Raw genomic sequence first — 20,417 nt, 5'->3', positions numbered from 1 at the left:
AAGAGATTGTGAAAAAGAGGAAGAGACTTGAGAAGTAGATATAGAAGATAGGAGGTGAGGAAGAGAGGTGAATGTAAAGAGGGTCAGCTAGAACAGAGACAGCGGGAGGAGCAGACATTCAGATATGGGAGAAGAGGAAAACCTCGTCAGGGATGATACAAACTGAGAAAGAAAGGGAGAATAAGAAAAGGGCAAGGTAAGAAAAAATGGGCGGAGAGAAAGAAACAAGAAGACGGACATGGAACCTGGGAGCCCCAGAAGACCAGTTCTGTGCTCAGAGCCTCAGGGTGGGTGCAGGTCGTAGGGCTCCTCCCACCTGCAACTGACTTTGGCCTAGTGGCTTCCCCTCTGGGGGCTCCTGTGTGCAGGTAGTGACCTCATTTCTGAGTTGGGAGGTGTTGAGGAGACAGGGTAGTAGTTGGTGTCAGTATTCCTTGACCATAGCTATCACCCCAAAGGTTGAGAATGGTTTTGGAAAAGATAGGATTATTCCAAGAGAGCCATGAGGATTTCTGATACCCAGAAGGCCTTTAACTCAGGCCTGGGATATGAAACCTTTAGGGGTTACAGAAGGGGCTCAGATTGCCAAGACAAACGGGGATACATCCTTTCTGCAGTCCAGAAGTCAGGTCTCTAACCAGATTGTCTTCTCTAAGGGAAGTGCCTGGTTGGACCCTGAGTCTGCTGGGGAGGGCTATGGGGTGGAGGAGAATGGTGAGGGTTAGGGACTGGACCCCTGGATCTGAACTGAGGAGTATTGAGAGCAATGGCGCCAGGGTCTGCATCCCTGGATCTGTGGGAGGGAGGGCTGTGACCAGTACCCCTTAATCTAAGGGAGGAAGCCTTGGGACTGAGGGAGGAGGGCTGAGGTCTGGATCTCTGGCCTTGAAAGAGGGGGCTGGGGTTTAGATTGTGGGGCTGGGACTGAATTCCTGGGTTCCTTGGGGAGGAGGGGGCCGGGGGCCCGGACTCCTGGGTCCTGGCACCCACCCGTAGAACCGACCTTGCGGGGCCTTCGCCGCACACAAGCTCGTGTCTGTGGGTCCGTGTCGGGGGCTCACCATCGCGGCTGGGACCTCCCCGGCCCTCCCCACCCTCCCTACTTCTGGTCTCCCATCAATCCATCTGTCAATCTGCCCACCTGCCGCGCCCCCCGGGCTGAGGTAGGAGGTTGTATAGTTGAGGAAGACACCCGAGGAGATCACTATACGGCCTCCTAGCTTTCCCCAGGCTGCGCCCTGCACTGGAAGGGGCCGGCGGGGACCCCAGGTCCACACCACTGGCCAAGAGTTCCTGATAGGAGCTGGGGTGTCTTCTCTGTTCACATTCTATCCTATCCCTTTTCTTTGCAGTCTCTATGCCATCTTGAGATTTTCGAGTTTTCTGTCTCTGTCTCTTATGCCAATGTCTCTAGGGTTCTAGAAGCTTCTGTTTCTCTAGTGCTGTGAATGTATCTCTGTGACACTGGGTTTCTGAGCTTTTTGAGGTATCTCCTGGTTCCTTTCTATCTTCTGGGGCTTAGGGTACCTCTGTTTCTGTCTCTCTTCCCCGTTCCCACCTCTGGGGAAAAGGGTTTTTCTGGTCCACCTTAGCTACATTGCCGGCCTCTGGGTCCCTGAGACCCTTTAACCTGTGAGGACGTCCAGGGTCACAGGTGAGGTTCTTGGGAGCCTGGCGCCTGGCTCAGCCACAAATTTAGGGATTTCAGGTGACCCCTGGCAACCTTCCTGTAGATGGAGCCTGATGCTTGACCATCATTTGAAACTCAATCTCTGATCACAGGCTCCCCCTCCCCCACAATGACCTCACAAAGGTTACTATCTTCTCCTCCGACCCAGAGACCCTCTGTTATGGGTCTTATTTCTTTAGTAGGGAGCACTGTCCTGTTGTTCCTGCTGATCTTCAGGGCATCCACGTGGGCCTGTCTCTTCTGCTTCACTACCTATGAGGAACGCCTCCGTGTCTGCCAGCTGTTTGTGGGCAGAGAGGAAACCAAGATAAGCCTGTGTAGAGATGAGCTTGAAGGGGCTTTTGAGGATCTCAAAGACACGAAAATCAGTGAGGAGCCCCTCCTTCCTGAACCAGGGCCCTGGGGAGGGGAAGGAGATTTCTTGAGCTACTCCAAGAAGAAAAGCCAAGTACAGGATCATGACATAGACACAGAGAAGAGAGACAGGTGGAAACAATGGAAGGAAACAGGTCCAGAGTGGGGTGGAGACAGAGAAAACAGTGCCTCAGAGAGAGTTTAAAGACAGTAAGGGAAAGAGATGGAAAAGTAGAAGCATTGCTCAGAAAGAGGATATGGATTGGGAACACAGATGAGTGGGGAGATTAGAGACCTGGAGAGAGGAACAGAGAGCTAGAAATCAATCCAGAGAGGTGATGAGAGACACACAGAGAGTAAGGTACATAGAGATAAGACAGGAACAGAGACCCAAAGTGAGGGACGTATGTACAGATACAGAGAGTAGTTTCAGGAAGTATAGAGAGACAGTCATCTAGAGATAGGTGGGACAGAGACCCATGGGGTTGGAGTAAAGATGTAGATGAGGAAGCAGATCCAGGGTACCAGGTAACAGGCCTAGAGAGAGAGAGAGAGTAGATGGATGGAGAGATACCAAGATTGAAGGTTTGGGTTAGGGTTAGGGAAACACACACACTCACACTCACACACACACACATGCACACACACACACACATGCAGAGAGAGAGAGAGAGAGAGCGCTCTAGATGGGGCACATAGAACAATAGACTGGGGCTATAGAATCTGGGATGATCATAGGGCTTGGAGATATTCAGCCATGAGTCGGACATAGAGAACACCATGGAACCAGGTTTGTGCCATGGTGTCTCAGCCTGCTTCTCATCTACCTTCAGACTATGATGAGAGGAGCTACCTGCATGATGAATTTACACAGATGACAGTTTCTCTTCACGAGAAGGCTGCTAGACGGGGTGAGTGTTTTATGGACTACGTGAAGGCATAAGTGGTGGGGAAAGTCATCTTGAGGAAGTGATACTGGGAACCTGTTTGAGTTAGGTTATTTGTTGAGAAAACTCCAGAGATGAGGGGAGTCAAAGATGGCAAGGAACTGAGGGAAGTAAATAAGTCACAGGGAATCTGAAGCTTTTGTGGGGCCAAGTACATGTGACCTATCTGGGATTCTCACTGTCAGGACTCTGAAGCCTGGATGTGTTCCTGCCTCTCAACCTGGGTTCCAACTACTCACCTGTAAGATAGAAAATTTCTTAGGCTCTCAAGATTGAGTCATTTTTGTCATCTCTGAAGGTGGAACATTCTCATGTCCTAGGGTGAGACATTCTCTTTATCTCCCAGAGAAGTCGGAGCTCATTGGGAAGGAATGGTTCTTTTTTGAGATAGGTGTTATAGAAGATATGATCCCTTCAAACAAAATAGACACACACACACACACACACACACACACACACACACACACTACTCATGGCTAATGAAGATAGGTTAGGAAGAGTGGAGATAGCCATTCAGGGGAAGACATAGACATAGTCAGGGCCATACTCCTCCTGGAACATTAGAGAAAACAGTACACATGTAGTTGTATGGAACAGACAAGGATCTGAGGATATGAATTTCAAAAAGATGTGATTAACACTAATCACACCAGATGCTCCCAATGCTGGGCACACAGTCTCTTAAGTATATTAGATAGTAGTAGTATGGCTGTGTGAGAATTCCTTTTTGTTTGTTTATTCATTTGAAGGATAAATTGGCCATTCCCAGAATCTGGGAGTTCAAGGCTTTTTTTTTTTTTTTTTTTTCTCAACTACAATGGTTCATTTTGTTCCTACTAAGTTTTTTATCAGAGGCCTCCCAAACAAAGAAAGGGACCATTTATTCAGGAGTGTCCAGGACTATCCAGAATTTTCTGTGTGTCCAAAGAAAAATCAGAGGAACCTGAGAGATGGAAGGAATGTAGAATGCTGGGATATGGATACTGTTGTTGACTGGTCATGTCTCCATATTGAAAACTTGGAAAAATAGACCAAGGGTAGCTTTTGGGAGTAGGAGAGCTCTTTCTAATGTGAGACATATTTGGGGGCAGGTGAAGGTTCTGGTTAGAGAGGAGGTGGTCTGATGCAGATCTGAGACCATAGTGAAGAGGAGTACTACTGTCTCTAGATCATGCTCTTGTGGTTAAGAATTGGCCCCAGATTCTTCATTTTGATCCAGCTTCTTGACTCTGGTACTTCTCCTTGTAGATAACCCATAATGGACCATGCTTTAGTTAATACTTCTTACTTCCTCTTAACAGTTTCATAGACACATGTAGTTTGGTTTTACCTTCCATGCTGTGACAGAATACCTGGTAATCAGCTTAATGGAACAAAGGTTTATTCTTGATCACTGTTTGAGGGTATAGTCCATCAGGTCAAGAAGACATGGCAGGAGTGTGAGGTGTCTGCATACACAGGAAGCAGGGAGGGATGAATGATGGTGCTCGACTTTCTCCATTTGATTCACTCTGGAACTCCAGTCCATGATATAGTACCACCCATATACAGGGGGCGCCTACCCACTCCTCCACAGGTCCAGAGGCTGGTTTCCATAAGGATTCTAAGTCCTATGAAATTGACAAAAAAGATGAACTTTCATACTTGTCTAGGGTCCCCCCAAAGGACCTCATTTTAACCTCTCTAATAATGCTGTCTCCAAGTACAGTGGCTTTCTCTTCCATAATGTAATGGGGATTAGGATGTCACGTATGAATAGGGTTGGGGGGTATACACTGTCATATCCATTTCTACCAGAAGGCTGGTCTCTGGAGAGCTCCAGCTCATGAACTGGTGGTATTATGGTAGTTAGAATTAAGGCTTCTGAATATTAAAATGTGAAGGGGTAGGAATGAATGGTGGTTTGTGTAAGGAAGGAGGGGCACTTGGAAATGCTCTTTTTAAAGGGAATGGTGGTCACTGACCTGCTAACTACTGCTTTATGGCACTGTAGCCCATGTTTTACAGTTTTGTACATTTTCAAATGTGTGTGTGTGTGTTGGGGTGGGGGTGGGGGGTTGGTGGATGTGTGTTCCAAAGCCTTTGAAGGCCAGAAGACGAACTTCAGATGCCCTGAAGTTGGAGTTACAGATGGTTGTGAATCTCCTGACACACGAGTACTGGGAAACAAAGTAGGATCCTGTGCAAGAGCAGTTCATTGGTTTAACTTCAGAGCTATCTCTTCAGCCTCCTTCCCATTTTAAAAAAAGAGATATCAAGCTTTTATATGCTGTCCCAAAGTCATATATTGGCAACCAGCTCATATGCAGAAAAAGAAATAAGCTGGGTGTGCACAGTGACGGTACATACTTTTAATCCCAGGACTTGTCCCACAGAGGCCAGCCAATTTCCAAGTTCAAAGCCAGACTTTTATACAGTGTTCCAGGACAGCCAGGGCTATGCAGAGAAACTCTGTCTCGAAAAACTGGAAAAAAAAAAAAAACAAAAACAAAAAAAAAATTGTCTGATTTTTATCAGACAGGTGATGCATTTGGGTCTAAGGCCACTTCTGTTGACCTAGTTCCTCCTGGACTCTAAAATTCACTCAACATATATTTCCCTGTTTTCTTTTGTGTGTTCTGAGGATGCAGTATTCAAGAGTTCAGGGAACATTGAGAAGAGAGGGTGGAAATATTTTTAATCGCCAGAGTTCTACGAGGACTAGACAAAGTGGTGTGTCCTGGACATGACAGGACTAATGTTCTGCTGTACACAAAGCCGCTGTGGTTGCCTGCACAAGATCAAGTCTGTCAACATTCCAGCACTGTGGGGGAGGGGCTCACAAGCCTTCACCTCTAACTGAGGCCATACTTATAGTGGATGGCTCTTGCAGGAATTAGAGCCAATGATTTTCAAGGGTGCATGCAGTCCATGGTAGATCTGTAGGCTGATCATGCTCTAGGGGATGTTCAGCACAGATTGAACTGAGTGGTTATTATAGTAAACAAACAAACAAACATGAAGAGGGTTGGGAGGAGTAGGAGGTAGGTAGGTTTTGAAGATAGAATCGGAGATAAATATAAAATATATTGCAGGCATGTATGACGTTCTCAAAGAACAAAAAGACATTGATTAAAAATATATCAAATGCCAGGTTTGGTTGTGTGTGCCTTTAATCCCAGCACTGGGGAGGCAGAGGTGGTAGGCAGATCTTTGAGTTCATAGCCTGCCTGGTCTACAGAGAAGTCCAGGCCAGCCTGGAACATAGTGAGCCACTGTCTTGAAACAAAATGCCAAAAAGACGGACTTAATCCATTAGCATATGTAAGCATCTAAATGACATATACATCTGTATAGCTGCAAACTGGTGGAGCCTATGTACACTGTGCACAATGAGAGATAGGGGTGGGGGACTTAGTACAGAAGTGGTGTGATCAAAACCCTTGCAGTGATAGAGAATGGTGGGGAGCTGGGCAAAAGATGTTTATAAATTAAAGAGTTCCAGGTAACCTAGAGATAGAAAGTGGGCAAGAGTTCTGCAATAGAGAAATAGGAAACTGAACCAGCATAGTAGGGCTCAGTAGGCCCTGCAGAGGATTTGATCATTATCCTCCCATTTCCACTAAGACATAAATGGATAGTTCTTTCAGGAGGCAGAAAGAACACTTGGGAGAAGTTTGCAACCCTTCCCTTTGTATCTGTGGGAAGAGGAAACAGCCTGTGCTTATGAGGGAGGCAGCAAGACCCAGGGAAAGGGGCTCTTAGTACAACCACCCTGCTTCATCCTTCAGAGCCCTTTTGGCTTGCCTTCAAAGATGCTGCTAGAAAATTGAAGAGGACCATTGAACACCTTAAAAAAGGTAAACCAGCCTCCAACTCCATCCCCTGCAGACATACCCCATACCACACAGGTGGGTGTTCTGAATCCAGCCTAAATGCTGGGAACAGTGGATTTCCTATTCTAGTATAGTTCCTATGGCAGTCCTGGCCCACATCTACCCCAGCCTCTTCTGAGCTCTGTTTCTGGCTCTGCACTCAAAAGCATCCTCTCTAGGTGGTGCTTCTTTGGCAGGGCCTTCTAATTAGGTGCTGACTCCTTAAAGGATTGGTTGCCTGGGATCTACTCCCACCCTCAAGGGTAATGAATACAAGGCTGGTTCTTCTTCAAGGCTTCTTTATCCCCACCACATTCCCCTTTTATAACTAACTGCAAGCCTTAAGCCTGGTGATGCACTTGGCCTTGCTCTATCCTTTTGAGTGAAGCTCCATGGACTTAGCCTTGCACCTTAGGAACAATGCATTATGTTCCCAAGTGCTGTTCTCTAGAGTATAGGGTTCCCTGCCTATATCATCTTATGGAGGTGCTTTAGGTAGGTCCCTCTGTCAACCACCTGGGTCTTAATGCTTTCTTTCTCTCCACAGCCCCGGCCTGCATCCCTCCTTGTGGTAAGGAATTAGTTCCAAACTCAAAACAGCAGGGGAAACATGATGGGTGGAAACCTGGAATTTAAGATCGAGACAATGAGTGGGCCTCAAATCCAAAGGAATCCAATAGAAAAGCACATACACTAGGTACTGTTCAAAAACCTATAAGAAACAGGCCTGGTGGTTCAGGCTTGTCATCCTAACTACTTGGGGCCAACTCAGGAGGATTACATGTTCAAGGTCAGCTTGGGCTACAGGAGTTCTAGTCCATGCCTGGTAATTTAGGGGGACCCTGACTAAAAACAAAAACTAAAAAGAATGCTGAAAATACAGCCCAGCAGTGGAGTGCTTGCCTGGAATACTCAGTGAGGGGTTGGAGGTGTGTCTCAGTGATAGGTCCCCTGCCTATACTCTACAAGAGGGGTTCAGGTATGTATGGCTTAGTGGTATAGACTACTTACCTAAAATTCCCATGTCGGGGGAGTAGGAGTATGTTTAAGTGGTAGAGAGCTTGGCTACCATGCATAAATCCATATGTATTGTTCGCAGTGGCTAGAACAACAAAACACCACATTTATGTTGTAGCAAACTGGCTCAATTGGCCACACAAGCCAGAAGGTTAGCCAGGGCCTTACTGGACAGAGATTTAGATGGTGCAGAAAAGACTGAGTCTGTCTTCCACCTCCTCAATAAAACCCTAGGAGTTCTCATAGATTTAACAAGGTTCAGAGAATTGATGGGAGACTTCAGGGGGGGCCCTCCACTCCTGGTCTCATTTCACTAGGTGTCCAGGAGGTGGCTAGGCTTTTCCACTGCTCGGGCTGCTTTTCCAAACTCTGCGATCTGCCTCTAGATTGTCCAGGTGAGAGGGTGGGCAAGGCTGGGATGCCACGAGGAGGGGCTTGTGCGGACTTACAAGAGCTATCCGGCCTCTTTCCAGTTCAGGACATGTTGGTGAACCGAGGGGACCAGGCTTTGTTTTCTTGTATCGTGGCTTTCCAGTTGCCAGAGTCGGAGATCACTTATTCCTGGAAATTTGTGGGAGGTGTGAGTCCGGAAACAGGCAGCTGGAGGGCTTGGGAAGGATGAGGTTCAGTTCAGTGTAGGGATTCGGTTTAGTGCAAGAAGAAGGGTCGGGGAACTAGGGAGAGATGGAGACTAAATATATGGAAGACCCATGCTCAATGTGCATTGTGAGTCAGGGTTTAGGGAATGCCCGGAAGGGTTGCTTAGTGCAGCCAGTAGAGCCAGAGGCTTGCGAGCTGAGTCAGTGCTTTGGGAGGGGGCGTGCATTAGAGCTGGGCAGGGCTTTCCGTTCCCGGTGCATTTAAGCACTTCAGCCTGAGCTCTGCCGTCCTACAGGTCCGAACTAGGGACGTTACCTACTTCCGTGATATGCCGGGGGCTCACGGGTACCTAGCACGAATACGGCCAGTGCAACCCAAACATGGTGGGACCTTTTCCTGCGTGATCCTGCACGACCAGCGCCCCCTGGCGCGGCTCTACTTTTATCTGAACGGTACGGGCGGGGTGAGGATATGAGGGAGGGCGGAGGGCGGAGCTCCGCTCTCTTAACTTGTGAGCTCTAGCAGTGACGGGCCCTCCTCCGCCTGAGGACACTGAGCTCCAGGTCACGTTCCGGGAAGTGATGAATTGGACGCCGGCGGAGCCGGAAATGATCCAGCCCTGGAGGCCCAGCCTAGGCGAACTACTTACCAACCCCCAGGCTCTGACGCTTGGCAACCTATTCCTGCTCGCGGCCACCGCTGCACTTGGGTCTGCCAGTGTTACTCTGCTAGTGTGGTGAGTGCCAGCTAGCACTGTCCCCCCGCCCCCCCCCCCCGCCCCCTCAGCTCTTTTGGTCCACACCGCAAGCCTCTTCCCCTAGACTCTGGAGTTCAGACCCCAGCCTCCTCCCTCATTCCTAGCAGTCCAACCCAAGTCTTCTCTTAGACCAAGTCCAAGCCTAGCTCTCTTCCCTCAAGACTGCAAAGTCCAGGCCCTAGCCTACCTTCCCCAGAACCAGGTTTCTAGGTTCCAATTCAAGATATCTAGGCGTCTAGTCCCCACCCTTTAAGACCTAGGGAGCCTAACCCTCTTTTCTCAGACCCAGGAGTCCAGGGCCTAGCACTTCTTCCCCGGATCTAGGAGACCAGGTCTGTACTTTCTTATAACGCATGAGTCCTGATTCCAAGCCTCCTTGGAAACTCAGGTCAAAGCTCCTGTGCACTTTGAAACCCAAGTGTCTCTATCACTGGGCCTCCCTATAGTTCAGACTTATTTGTTTTCTCAGGCTGTTTTTTCGATGGTACTTAAGTGGCAACTAGCAAATCCTGATCCTACATCTGTCCTGGAAATAAAGTATATATTTTAGTTCGTTCGTGGGTGTTTGCTTGCTTTTAAAAGTCACTGCTTACCACCGATAGGTGAGGACCTGACAAAATACCTTCCAAATACTCAGGTGAATATGGTGACGGGATACACACTATTTTAATTTGGGAGGCTCATTCTGGAGGACTTTGGGCATCAGCTGAAACCCTTTTCTGTTCTCTAGCAGATTTCTTTATATTTCCATCCTTAGAAAATACCCTCAGAGTACTACTATATGGTAACTGCCACCCATAAAAAACCAAAATAACAAAAGACCACCACCAACAAAAAAACAAACTTTCCCTAACCTTTTCTTTATATCAGAAAAAGCACTTACAGTTTTCTACTAGCAGAAACCACTGAGCAACACTCCCAGCCCTTCACTGGGTGAATTCTAGGCAAGAGCTGTACCACCATGCCACACCCTATCCATTGCTGAAGTATTCTAGGAAGTAGCTCTATCACTGAGTTATACTTCCAACCTCTCTCACTAGGCAATAGCTCTAGCAGTGGGCTACACCTCTAACCCCTTATTGTGAGTTCTAGATAAGTACTATACAGCTGGAACTACCTGCCTAGTCTGGTTTCTTGCGTGTGTGTGGGATTGAATAAATATGTGTACATGAATGTTCATGTAGAAGCTGGAGGTCAATACCAGTGCTATTTGTCAGTCAATTCACTGTTTTGTTTTTTTGTTATAGGGTTTCTCAATGGCTGAGACTTGCCTGGCTAGGCTTGCTGGCCAACCTTTGTCACCACCTCAACAGCTCTAGAATTTAAGTGTAAGCTTTTTATCTGCAGATTCTAGGGATGGACTCAGATATTAAATACTAGTTTCCAATCCAGTATTTTTAAGTATGTCACATTGGGTTACTTCTCTGCTCTAAATCCATCAATAGCTTCCTGTTGTCATTGAAACCAAGTCTAATTTCTTGAGAAAACTCCCAAGGCCCCATATATTCTGGCCCTCATTTTTCTTCCCTGCCTTGTCCCTACGAAAGAAGGAAGAAAGCTGTCTATCCTACCTTGCAATTCTGTTTTCTCCTTGTGGCATTCATTAAGATTCTCAGTCACCCCAGGATCTTGGCACATGTTTCCTATTTACAGTAATGAGTTTTTCCACTCTATCCTCATGTCCTCTTAGTCCCCTGACACCTCCCTACTCATTTCTACCATTACATTATCCCTGTAAATGACCATGACAACCCTCCAAAATCTGCACTGTTTTACTGTGTACTTTTATCTCTTCTCATATCTTCCTTGTTACTTTTCAGGGGGCTTTAGCTTCAGTCCCCTGAACTTTGAGAGTGCTGTTATGTGTCTGAACCTTCACCCATGCTCTGCCTGACTCTTGAAATGCCTTCCCTTTGAACGTGAACTCATTCTCCACGTATTGCACAGGCCCCAGCCCACAATTCACTTTCTCTGACTAGTCCCCACTCCTTATACACTCACCCTGCATCCCCTACCTCCATGTTCCATGTAACATGATTGATGATTAGTTTTTAAGATGGAGTCTTCTTTAGCCCAGGATCACTTAAAACTCACATAACCTTAAACTTTTGATCCTCCTGCCTCCACCTCCCAAGTGCAGTTATCACAGGTCTGCACTAATATATGTAGTTTTTGCAGTGCTGGATTGAAACTCAGTTTCATCCATGCTAGATAAGCACCTTAGAAGCATCCCTAGCCTAGAACAAACAAAACAAAAACAGAAGGAGCAAGTTGCTGAGACTCCTCTGTTTCTTTTTAACACTCAAGTGTTGAAAACATCCCTCAGTGGCAAGGCCATGGTTTTAGCAATGCGGATATCATTAATAAACTTAATTTGATGACCAATTTTGTGGAATGGGAGATAGGTGCAGTGGGAGTGCTGATCATGTGATTGGCTTGGGTTTTCAACAGTGAAAGTCAACATTAGTCATAGGGAAATGGAAATCAAAACCACAAAGAAAAAACAAACTGCAGCCACTGGGACAACTTGTAATTAAAATGTTAGGTAATAAGTTCGGGGAGAGACATCAAAAGGCTCATCACATTTGCTAGCAGTGAGGTGAAACAGAGCAGCCTCCGTTGTAAAGCCTGCTGGTTCTTACCAGAATTAGATTGGTGAGCAAAGGACTTACAGTGAATAATGAGAACCTAAGTTCAAATCTGCAGAGCCCATGTAAAATTGCACATAGTCCTGATTTTCTGTAATCTTATTTCTCCTATGTCAAGGTGAGAAATTTTTATTGAGTGATAGTATGAGTACTTTTTTGTGCAAATGGGTTTGCATGCCTGTTTGTTCATCCTCCTGCCTTCAACTTCCAGGTGATACAGATTCTAGGTGTGCATCACAACCTCTGGCTAATAAATGAGTTTCCTTTAATTTATATTTAAGATGTAGAGTGCTTTGTCTACATGTACACGTCTGTGCGTTATACCCATGGAAGCCAGAGAAAGATGTTGGATCCCCAGGAATTGAAGTCACACAGGTCGCGAGCCACCATGTGGGCACTGGAAATTGTACTCAGGTCCTCTGGAGGACAAGTCAGTGCTCTTAACTGTTGGATCCCCTGCTTTAATAGCTGTTTTCTCAAGATAGAACCTAGTTTCCTAGGAAGGAGCATGCCCCGTTGAGGCTCAAAGATCCATCACACTAGATGGGGCCTTGTGTCCCAAATTCTCAGTGACAAAGTGGGAAGAGGCTCTTGGAAGAAAATAAATAAAAAATTTATTATATAATCTTACAGTACAAACATTAAATAGCAACAGGGAGAAAGTGGAGATGTTCTGCCCCTGATCCTACAATCCCACTCCCTGATCAATAAATTACCCCTCCCCAGAGACCTAGAAGTCTGAGTTCCAATACAGTCCATATTGAAGAATCTTAAATAACTCCCTCATTTCAAAGAGAAGGTAAACTGAGTCCCCAGAAAGCCATGACTCTAGGGGGTGCCTCACAAGGACTCCTCCTTTAAGAGCCCTCAGCTGCATCTTCATGCCCACATCATACTTGGACACGGTAACCACCGCTCCGACGTCTGCACAGCCTCCTCACACCTACCCAGTAGATAGTCAACATTACCACCCAGTAGGCCACATAGGCACCAGCCCCAGCAGCAAGGTGGTAGGCTTCAGCTGCTCGGGATGGGCCACTCCAGTCAGCTCTGGCCTCCTGGGCCACACTGCGGGCCAGGCCTCCAAGCAGCAGTAGAGCCCAGAGTGCCAGGGGCAACACGGGGACATAGTTAGCAGCCAGTTTCTTCCGGCCCGAGGTACCCCAACCACTTTGATTCATGGTAACCAACGCCAGGAATTTGGCAGGCAGCAGGCCGCACATGTAGAGAGGTGCATAGAGTGACAGTAGCACCATGCGCAGGCAGCCACGCAGCCAGGCTGCAAAGGCTGCCTTTGCCAGTGCCACGCCCTGCACACAGAGCAGCACCCAGAGCAGAGCCCACGGGCGCCCTGCATAGAAGAGCCTCAGCACCGTGGCAGCCACGAAGAAAGGGAAGAGGCCCGAGACCACCGCTTCATAGGTCATCCATGCGTGGTGGCGGTGCCACCACAGAGCATTGTATAGCCACTCTCGGAAGTAAGATTTGGACCAGCGGGTCTGCTGGCTCAACCAACGAAGGAAGGAGGAGGGCGTCTCTGAGTAGCATCTGGAGCGCGAGGTATACCTGACAGGCACAAAGGAAGAAAGGCATCAGTATTTTTCTCCCTGGGGTCTGGGCAGGAGTTTTAAATTTTAAGATAATTTTATCTGCCTGAATATTTTGCCTGCATGTATGTATGTGTGCTATATATGTTCATGGTGCCTAAAGAGATCAGAAGAGGGCATCACAGAGTTATAGATGGAGTTCTAGGAGATTGTGAACTTCCATATGGGTGCTGGCAATTGAAACTAGGTCCCTTCCCAGAGCAAGGTGTTCGTGCTGTCCAGTTGGCAGAATTTCAAAGTGACCATTTTCACTACTATTGGGGTCTCTCTCTTTTCCTTTCCTTTCCTTTCCTTTCCTTTCCTTTCCTTTCCTTTCCTTTCCTTTCCTTTCCTTTCCTTCCCTTCCCTTCCCTTCCCTTCCCCTTCCCCTTCCCCTTCCCCTTCCCCTTCCCCTTCCCCTTCCCCTTCCCCTTCCCCTTCCCCTTCTTCCCCTTCCCCTTCCCCTTCCCCTTCCCCTTCCCCTTCCCCTTCCCTTTCCCTTTCCCTTTCCCTTTCCCTTTCCCTTTCCCTTTCCCTTTTTCCCTTTCCCTTTCCCCTTTCCCTTTCCCTTTCCCTTTCCCCTTTCCCCTTCCCCTTCTTCCCCTTCCCCTTCTTCCCCTTCCCCTTCTTCCCCTTCTTTTCTTTTCTTTTTTCTTTTCTTTGTATGTTTTGTTGTTATTGTGACAAGACACATGACAATGATGACTTAAGGAAGGAAAAACTATGGCTTATAGTTCAGAGATAAAGTCTGGCATGGAAGAGAAAGCACTGAGACAGCAATATGAGGCATCTGATCACATTGCACCCATGGACAGGAAGCAGAGAAATGAATGGGGTGTGTGTGTGTGCACGTGCAAGCATTGAATGGAGGTTAGTGGACTCTTTACAGGAATCTGCTCTCATCCTCAGATCTTTATCAGCCAAGGCAACCTAGCTTCCCCAGCTTGCTACTTTGTGCACAATCTGAGGTACTTCACCCCACTAAATGGCTGGCGCTGCCCACATTTAGGATGGGTCTTATCACTTTTATGAACCTAATCTAAAAAATCCCTGATCGACATGCCTAGAGATTTGTCTTCTAGGTGATCATATGTTCTGCAAAATTGACAATACTAGCTATCCTACTTAACCTCTCTGAGCTCCACTTTGGTGTTGAAAGGTTTGTTTTATTTTTTGCCTATGTGTGTCATTTTGTGTGTATGTCTGTGTGTCTGTGTGTGTCTGGGAAGGTGTGTGTGGGGTGTTTGGATGCCCATGTGTATGGATGCACAAGGAGGCAAGAAGAATGTCTCAAGTCCCCTGTAGAGGCAATTGTGAACACCAGATGGCGTTGCTAGAATTCAACTTGAGTTCTCTGGAAGAGGTCCTCTTAACCAACTAACGGTCTCTCCAGCCTTCTAAGCATACTTTCTATGAACCTATACCATTATTTCATATTTACAACAACCCAGATTGGATGAAGATCGAAATTCCAAGCAGTTTCTAGTAACTGCTCGATCAATGTGAGCTACTGCTGTTTTTCCTGTGACTAACACTGTTACTACAGACATGACTAATATGATAGTCACCGACACTAACACCGTCAGTGACTTGACTAAGTGCTGACTAATTGGCAGGTCCTGACATGAGGAGCAAGATGAGACTGGCAGCTACCCAGGTTAGTCTCTGCGTAAGAAATTCTAAAAAGAACAGTTGGACTCCTTGTGGCTGAGGCAGAAACCATTATTCTGTCTCTGCATGACTTACCACACCCATCAAGGTTAGATAGAAACCCAACTAGGGAAAGTCACAGGTGGTCAGAAACATATAGTTCATTAGGCAATATCAGTCATGCTAGTCTATTTCCAAGGGCAGTACTTGACAGAGTCTCTCTTCCTTGAGTCATTTGGCACCCTCCATGCCCTGTTTGATTCTGCCTTTGCTGTTTGTACTCAAACCAGCTGTCTGAGGATGCTGGTACATTCCAATCTTCTTCTTAAAGCCCACTACCATTCTTTTTTGACGAAGGCCCTATGAGCCTTTCACAAGGGGACCTGTGTTGGCCTTCTGTCTTCTCTCCTGGTGCCCTAGGCTAAAATGAGATTATTCCAAATCTAACAGTTTTCTCCAAACTGAAACATTTCCTCTTGGAGAGAGGAGGGAATATTTTAAAAGTTAATAGATGCTCATGGAATTTATAAGAAGGAGGCTCAGGAAGCTTAAAGTGTTAGAAGAAGAACCCTCCTAAGGGAGGTGTGTGTGGCAGGGGGGAGGGGGATTCTGCAGTGGAGCTGCTGCCAAGGTATGCAGGGAACTCTACAGATGCAGCTCTTGTAAGCTGCCAAAGCTGCCTCAGAATCATTCATACATAAGCAAACCCAACAATCTCACTAGCACCATGTTAAACGTGGGTAGATTTTGTTTTGCTCTGTTATTTGTCTGTTTTGGTATGTCATTTGTGCCCTGACTGGGGTAAATGGATGTCTGTTTACATCTGTGCTGGTTAGTTTCAATTTGCCACAATATAGAGGAAAGCCTCCATTGAGGAGCTGTCTAGATCAGGTTGACCTTTGGCCTATTTGTTGGGAACTCTTTTGATTGTTCACTGAGGTGGCAAGACTCATGTGAACTTGAGTAGCACTACTTCACAGGGCAGGCACTGGACAGTGTAAGAGTAGAGAAAGCTATCTATGTAGTAAGCAGAAGGTGGCAGCTTGGGAAGTTCCATTCATTTCTCTCTGCTTTTGAATATGGATGTGATGTCACTGGCTGCTTGAGTTCCTGCTTTGAAGCACTGGGATCAGGGATTGGTGTAGGCCAAATAAACAGGCCCTCCCTTAAGTTGTTTTCAGTCAAGGATATTTGTGGCAGAAACAAAAATTAAATTAGATCAAGACTCCTTTCCTGGGAAAAGTCCCAAAACATACTGATAGATACATTGTCTCCTCAAAGCATGGAAGAATTTATGTCTTCCTTTGCCTACTGATGTGCCTCTAGAGCATTCAACAGAGACTTAGTAACCAAATTCATGTTGTCAATGAAAGACTTCTCCAGAGTGCTTAGAGGCCATCAGGCACTCTTCTCAGTCAGCAGTTGCCTATTTTTTCTTACTGCATTTGTCACCCATTTTCACTCACCCCTCTTACTTCACTTCCATGCTGGCTTGGTCTCCTTGGTACAGGCCACTCAACCCACCTACCTTGTCTCTTCCATGTGGAGTTAACATACCCTCACCTTGTTTGATGGAGACCATTTAATGAAAAGAGTTCATGAAAACCCTTTCCAACCTTTACAATACCTCCAATTTTCTCCTAATACCAAACTCTCCGAAGACCACTGGCTAAATACAAATGGCTCCTCTGCCTTTTATGGTATCTATTCTCAGTCTCCCTCTTTCTCTCTCTCTCCATCAAAGACACTCACTTGCTTCACACATTTGACCACTTGGTCCTCTTAACTTACTTGGTAGCATAGCCCATGCTAAGCATGCGGTTGGTGAGGTGCCTGTCATCCCCAAATGTGCAGTGGGTGCCCAGGAACTTTTGGTTGTACCAGGCCTCCAAGAACTGCTGCAGGAGATTGTTTCTGTATAGGCCTAGGTAGAGTGGGGAGTATCCAAGCATCAGCTTCTGGTATGGTCAATGTTTTCTGTTTCCCACACAGTGCTTCCTCATCTCCATTCTTGTATCACACTATCCCCCCAACCAGCCCCAGTCTTAGGCTCAAACTCATTCCAATGTGTTTGTCATCTGACCATGTCACCAAACTCACCAATCTCCCAAAAAAGCCACTGCATTCTCAGTACTCTGTTCAACCTCACCTTACTCCTTTCCACAACGCTTTTTTCAGCAACTTCCCCAGTCTCCATCCTTTTCCCCTTCCCACCTTTATTCCTCTTCAGTAAATTCAGCTTAGCTCTAACATCATCTCTACCCACTGGCCCCAATGTTATGTTGCCTGAAATCCAGACCCCAGCCCTTTGTCCTCAACTTTACCTTGCCTCTGCCTCCCTTTCTCCTTCGTTCCCTACCCACAAGCCCTCCAAACTGCTTCCACTCACCTAGAGGACCACTGATGCAGGACACACAGTGGAAGTAGCTCTGACAAGCTCGCTCCACATTGAAGGCTACCCAGTATCGAAGACTGCTCAAGAAGCTGACCCAGGAGTCCAGAGGGTTAAGGATCCTCACATCCCCTCCAACAGCCCCTACCCGGGGGTCTTCATCCAGCACTCGCACAAGCTCCAGCAGTGCCATGGGGTCTAGCCTTGTGTCTGAGTCACAGACCTGTGAAGAGGAAGGGAGCCAGATCAGACTAGAACCCTGAACAGGGCTGCGGCTTGGAAAGGTTTATGGACTCTTTAAACCAATCCCCAGACTGGGTTTATAAATTATATAAAAAGAAGAAAGTGAGCTGAACACAAACATTCATCCTGACTGTGGATGGATGCAATGCCTTAAAGCCCTTGCTGCCTTGAATTCCCCTCCATGAAGAAGCTTCTTGAGCTGTGAGCAAAAAAAAGCCCTTTTTCCCTGAAGGTGTTTTTTCGGGAGTATTTTCTCACAGTGACATGAAAAGAAACTAAGACAGTAGCATATTAGTGAATGACTAATGAATGGATGAACGTGTGAGGAAATAAAGGTCTGTATTTCATAGGTGGATGGTTGACAAAAATGTCAACGTTGAAGAAAAAAACAAGAAAGGGATCGGGAGGAGAGAACAACCCCTATATAAAAATGTAAGTGAAAAAATAAGTGGGTAAGGTCCACACTGGTTGTATAGAAAATACATGGGTGAGTAGAAAGGTAAAAGAATTTCTATATTACATGAAGAAAGAAAATAGCATTATACAATGACTGGCTAGGTTGTTGGGTGCATAAGTGAATGAATCATTCTACTAAATGAATGAGTAGCTAGCTACATGAATGAATAAATGTATGATCACATAGTTTCCTTCTGTTTTTCAGTGGCTGTATGAATGAAAGAAGGTAATGGGTTCATTTTTGTTTTTTTCATTTAGTGTTGTGGTTTGAATGTGAAATGTCTCCTATAGATTCCTGTGTTTGAACACTTGGTTTGCTTCTTATCTGCAGGAGTAGTGTGATCAGCTTCCTCAAGCTCCCGAATCCATTCCTTCCTTATCATGATACACACATCATCAAGCTGTGAGTCAGTATAGACTGTTCCTTCTCTAAGTTGCTTTGGTCTGGTATTTTGTCACAGAAAGCAGCATACAAATGGATAGAGTGAATTCGCTGCATGTACCACTGAATGAAAAAGAATCACATCAAAGGAATAAAGGACTCATAGCAAACGGATAGATAAGATTGACTAAATATCCACATTAAATCAATTCATCAATAGTTGGTGAATGAATGAATTAATGAATGAGAATCTGAACGTGTGATGACGAGAGAAGAAAAGTTTTAAAAGCCTGGCAGATAGCTGTGCAGACAAGAGTGAATGCTGTGCAAGCTTGAGGACCTAGATTTGAATCCACAGCATCTGTGTAAAAGACTAGGTGTGGCTGCATATGCCTGCCTGCAACATAATGCTGGGGGGTGGTAATGGGAATTGGTGCGCGTGCACGCGCGCGCGCGCACACACACACACACACACACACAGGGACACAATTAAGAGAAGACATATCCAGGGATCCATCCCATAATCAGCTTCCAAACGCTGACACCATTGCATACACTAGCAAGATTTTGCTGAAAGGACCCAGATATAGCTGTCTCTTGTGAGACTATGCCGGGGCCTAGCAAACACAGAAGTGGATGCTCACAGCCAGCTATTGAATGGATCATAGGGCCCCCAATGGAGGAGCTAGAGAAAGCACCCAAGGAACTAAAGGGAACTGCAACCCTGTAAGTGGAACAACAATATGAACTAACCAGTATCCCGGAGCTCTTGTCTCTAGCTGCATATGTATCAAAAGATGGCCAAGTCAGCCATCACTGGAAAGAGAGGCCCACTGGACTTGCAAACTTTATATGCCCCAGTACAGGGGAACACCAGGGCCAAAAAGGGGGAGTGGGTGGGTAGGGGAGTGGGGGTGGGTGGGTATGGGGGACTTTTGGGATAGCATTATAAATGTAAATGAGGAAAATACCTAATTAAAAAAAAGAGAAGAAAAATTGACTTTTATCTACATTAAAGAATGGATCGTCTATTGGAGGTCGGATAAAATTCACAGACTGAATTTCTGATCCTTGTGCCTCCACCTCCCAAGCATGGGCTTGGATGCACCCTACTCTTTCTTAAGTGGTGGTGGTGGGGGTATGATATCATACTTACAAGTGTCCCCGGGAAACCCATCACTCACCTGCACGTAGTCCACGGAGTCGCCCAGTGCCTTGAAAGCTGTGTACATGACCTCACGCTTGCCGCCCCAACGCTGAGCCACGCACACGCATCTGCGTGTTCGCACCAGCGCTTCCACCGCCAACCGCCCGGGGTCCTCCGCCTCCACCTCGCGGTAGGCACCTTCACCTACAGCGCCCGCAGCCTCCGCTGGTTCCCAGGGCTGATGGTAGTTGCCATCCCACACATAGGTGGCGGGGTCCTCATCAGCGAAGACTTCTCGGAACATGTCCACCATGTACAGATCCTCGGCGCGGTTGCCGTCCACCACCATGAGCACGCGTAACCTCGTGCGCGGGTACAGCAAGGCGCGCGCGGAGGTCAAGCACTGGCGCAGGTAAGCGGGGTCCTCTTGGTAGGCTGAGATGGTGAGTGCCACGCTGCGTGCAGTGGCCGCATCCAGGGGCCCCTTCGCCAAGGAGCGCCGCGCAGCCGCAGCCACCCTTCGGTGCTCCAGGTAAGCAAAGAGGCTCTGTGCCACTAGGTGTGCGCTGAGGAATGCCCCATAGAGACCAAAGGCCAGGAGTCCATAGCGATCTGAAGCCAGAGGAACGCCTGCGGCGTAGGCCCAGGTCATGAGGCCCAGGATGAGCAGGGCAAAGATGATTGTGAGCGCCCG

The 20,417-nt window shown here is 47.0% G+C and overlaps 2 protein-coding genes and 1 long non-coding RNA gene across 9 annotated transcripts in view; 2 read left to right on the top strand and 1 right to left on the bottom strand.

Annotated features, from left to right (window-relative positions):
- The first annotated feature begins 1,064 nt into the window (after positions 1 to 1,064).
- Spaca6 (sperm acrosome associated 6) lies at positions 1,065 to 12,377 on the top strand. 7 transcript variants are annotated; one of them, XR_015045985.1, is made up of 9 exons: positions 1,065 to 2,058; positions 2,878 to 2,955; positions 6,762 to 6,830; positions 7,393 to 7,416; positions 8,180 to 8,442; positions 8,758 to 8,914; positions 8,985 to 9,198; positions 9,689 to 9,821; positions 10,467 to 12,377. XR_015045985.1 is itself a non-coding variant. In XM_021149622.3 (9 exons), exons 1-9 carry the CDS (start codon positions 1,800 to 1,802, stop codon positions 9,720 to 9,722), a joined length of 1,017 nt encoding a protein of 338 aa, XP_021005281.1. In that variant the 5' UTR covers positions 1,065 to 1,799; the 3' UTR covers positions 9,723 to 12,377. The 7 variants fall into 7 exon arrangements, 6 of the variants coding, with proteins under 6 accessions (XP_021005281.1, XP_021005283.2, XP_085689391.1 ...); XM_021149622.3 differs by having other exon boundaries at positions 8,180 to 8,257; positions 8,336 to 8,442; positions 8,988 to 9,198; positions 9,689 to 12,377; XM_021149624.3 differs by having other exon boundaries at positions 8,180 to 8,257; positions 8,336 to 8,442; positions 9,689 to 12,377.
- Positions 12,378 to 12,500: 123 nt separating this feature from the next.
- Positions 12,501 to 20,417, bottom strand: part of Has1 (hyaluronan synthase 1) — a 7,965-nt gene continuing 48 nt past the window's right edge. The window contains exons 1-4 of the mRNA XM_029470866.2: positions 19,761 to 20,417; positions 17,493 to 17,718; positions 16,895 to 17,027; positions 12,501 to 13,433 (exon numbers count right to left, since the gene is read on the bottom strand). The exon at positions 19,761 to 20,417 is cut by the window's right edge and continues 48 nt beyond it. Of these exons, the coding sequence (XP_029326726.1) occupies positions 12,758 to 13,433; positions 16,895 to 17,027; positions 17,493 to 17,718; positions 19,761 to 20,417 (1,692 nt within the window). The 3' untranslated portion in view covers positions 12,501 to 12,757. The remainder of the gene's footprint in view (positions 13,434 to 16,894; positions 17,028 to 17,492; positions 17,719 to 19,760) is intronic.
- LOC147000503 (uncharacterized) overlaps positions 19,894 to 20,417 on the top strand; it is a 7,809-nt gene continuing 7,285 nt past the window's right edge. The window contains exon 1 of the long non-coding RNA XR_015045986.1: positions 19,894 to 20,255. This is a non-coding gene — a long non-coding RNA (uncharacterized LOC147000503). The remainder of the gene's footprint in view (positions 20,256 to 20,417) is intronic.

Source organism: Mus caroli, unplaced genomic scaffold, assembly GCF_978045245.1.
Source record: "Mus caroli unplaced genomic scaffold, Mus_caroli_1 scaffold_18, whole genome shotgun sequence".
Classification (NCBI taxonomy): Eukaryota; Metazoa; Chordata; class Mammalia; order Rodentia; family Muridae; genus Mus; species Mus caroli.
The sequence above is the reverse complement of the archived record's forward strand: the minus strand, read 5'-3'. Positions and strand labels throughout refer to the sequence as shown.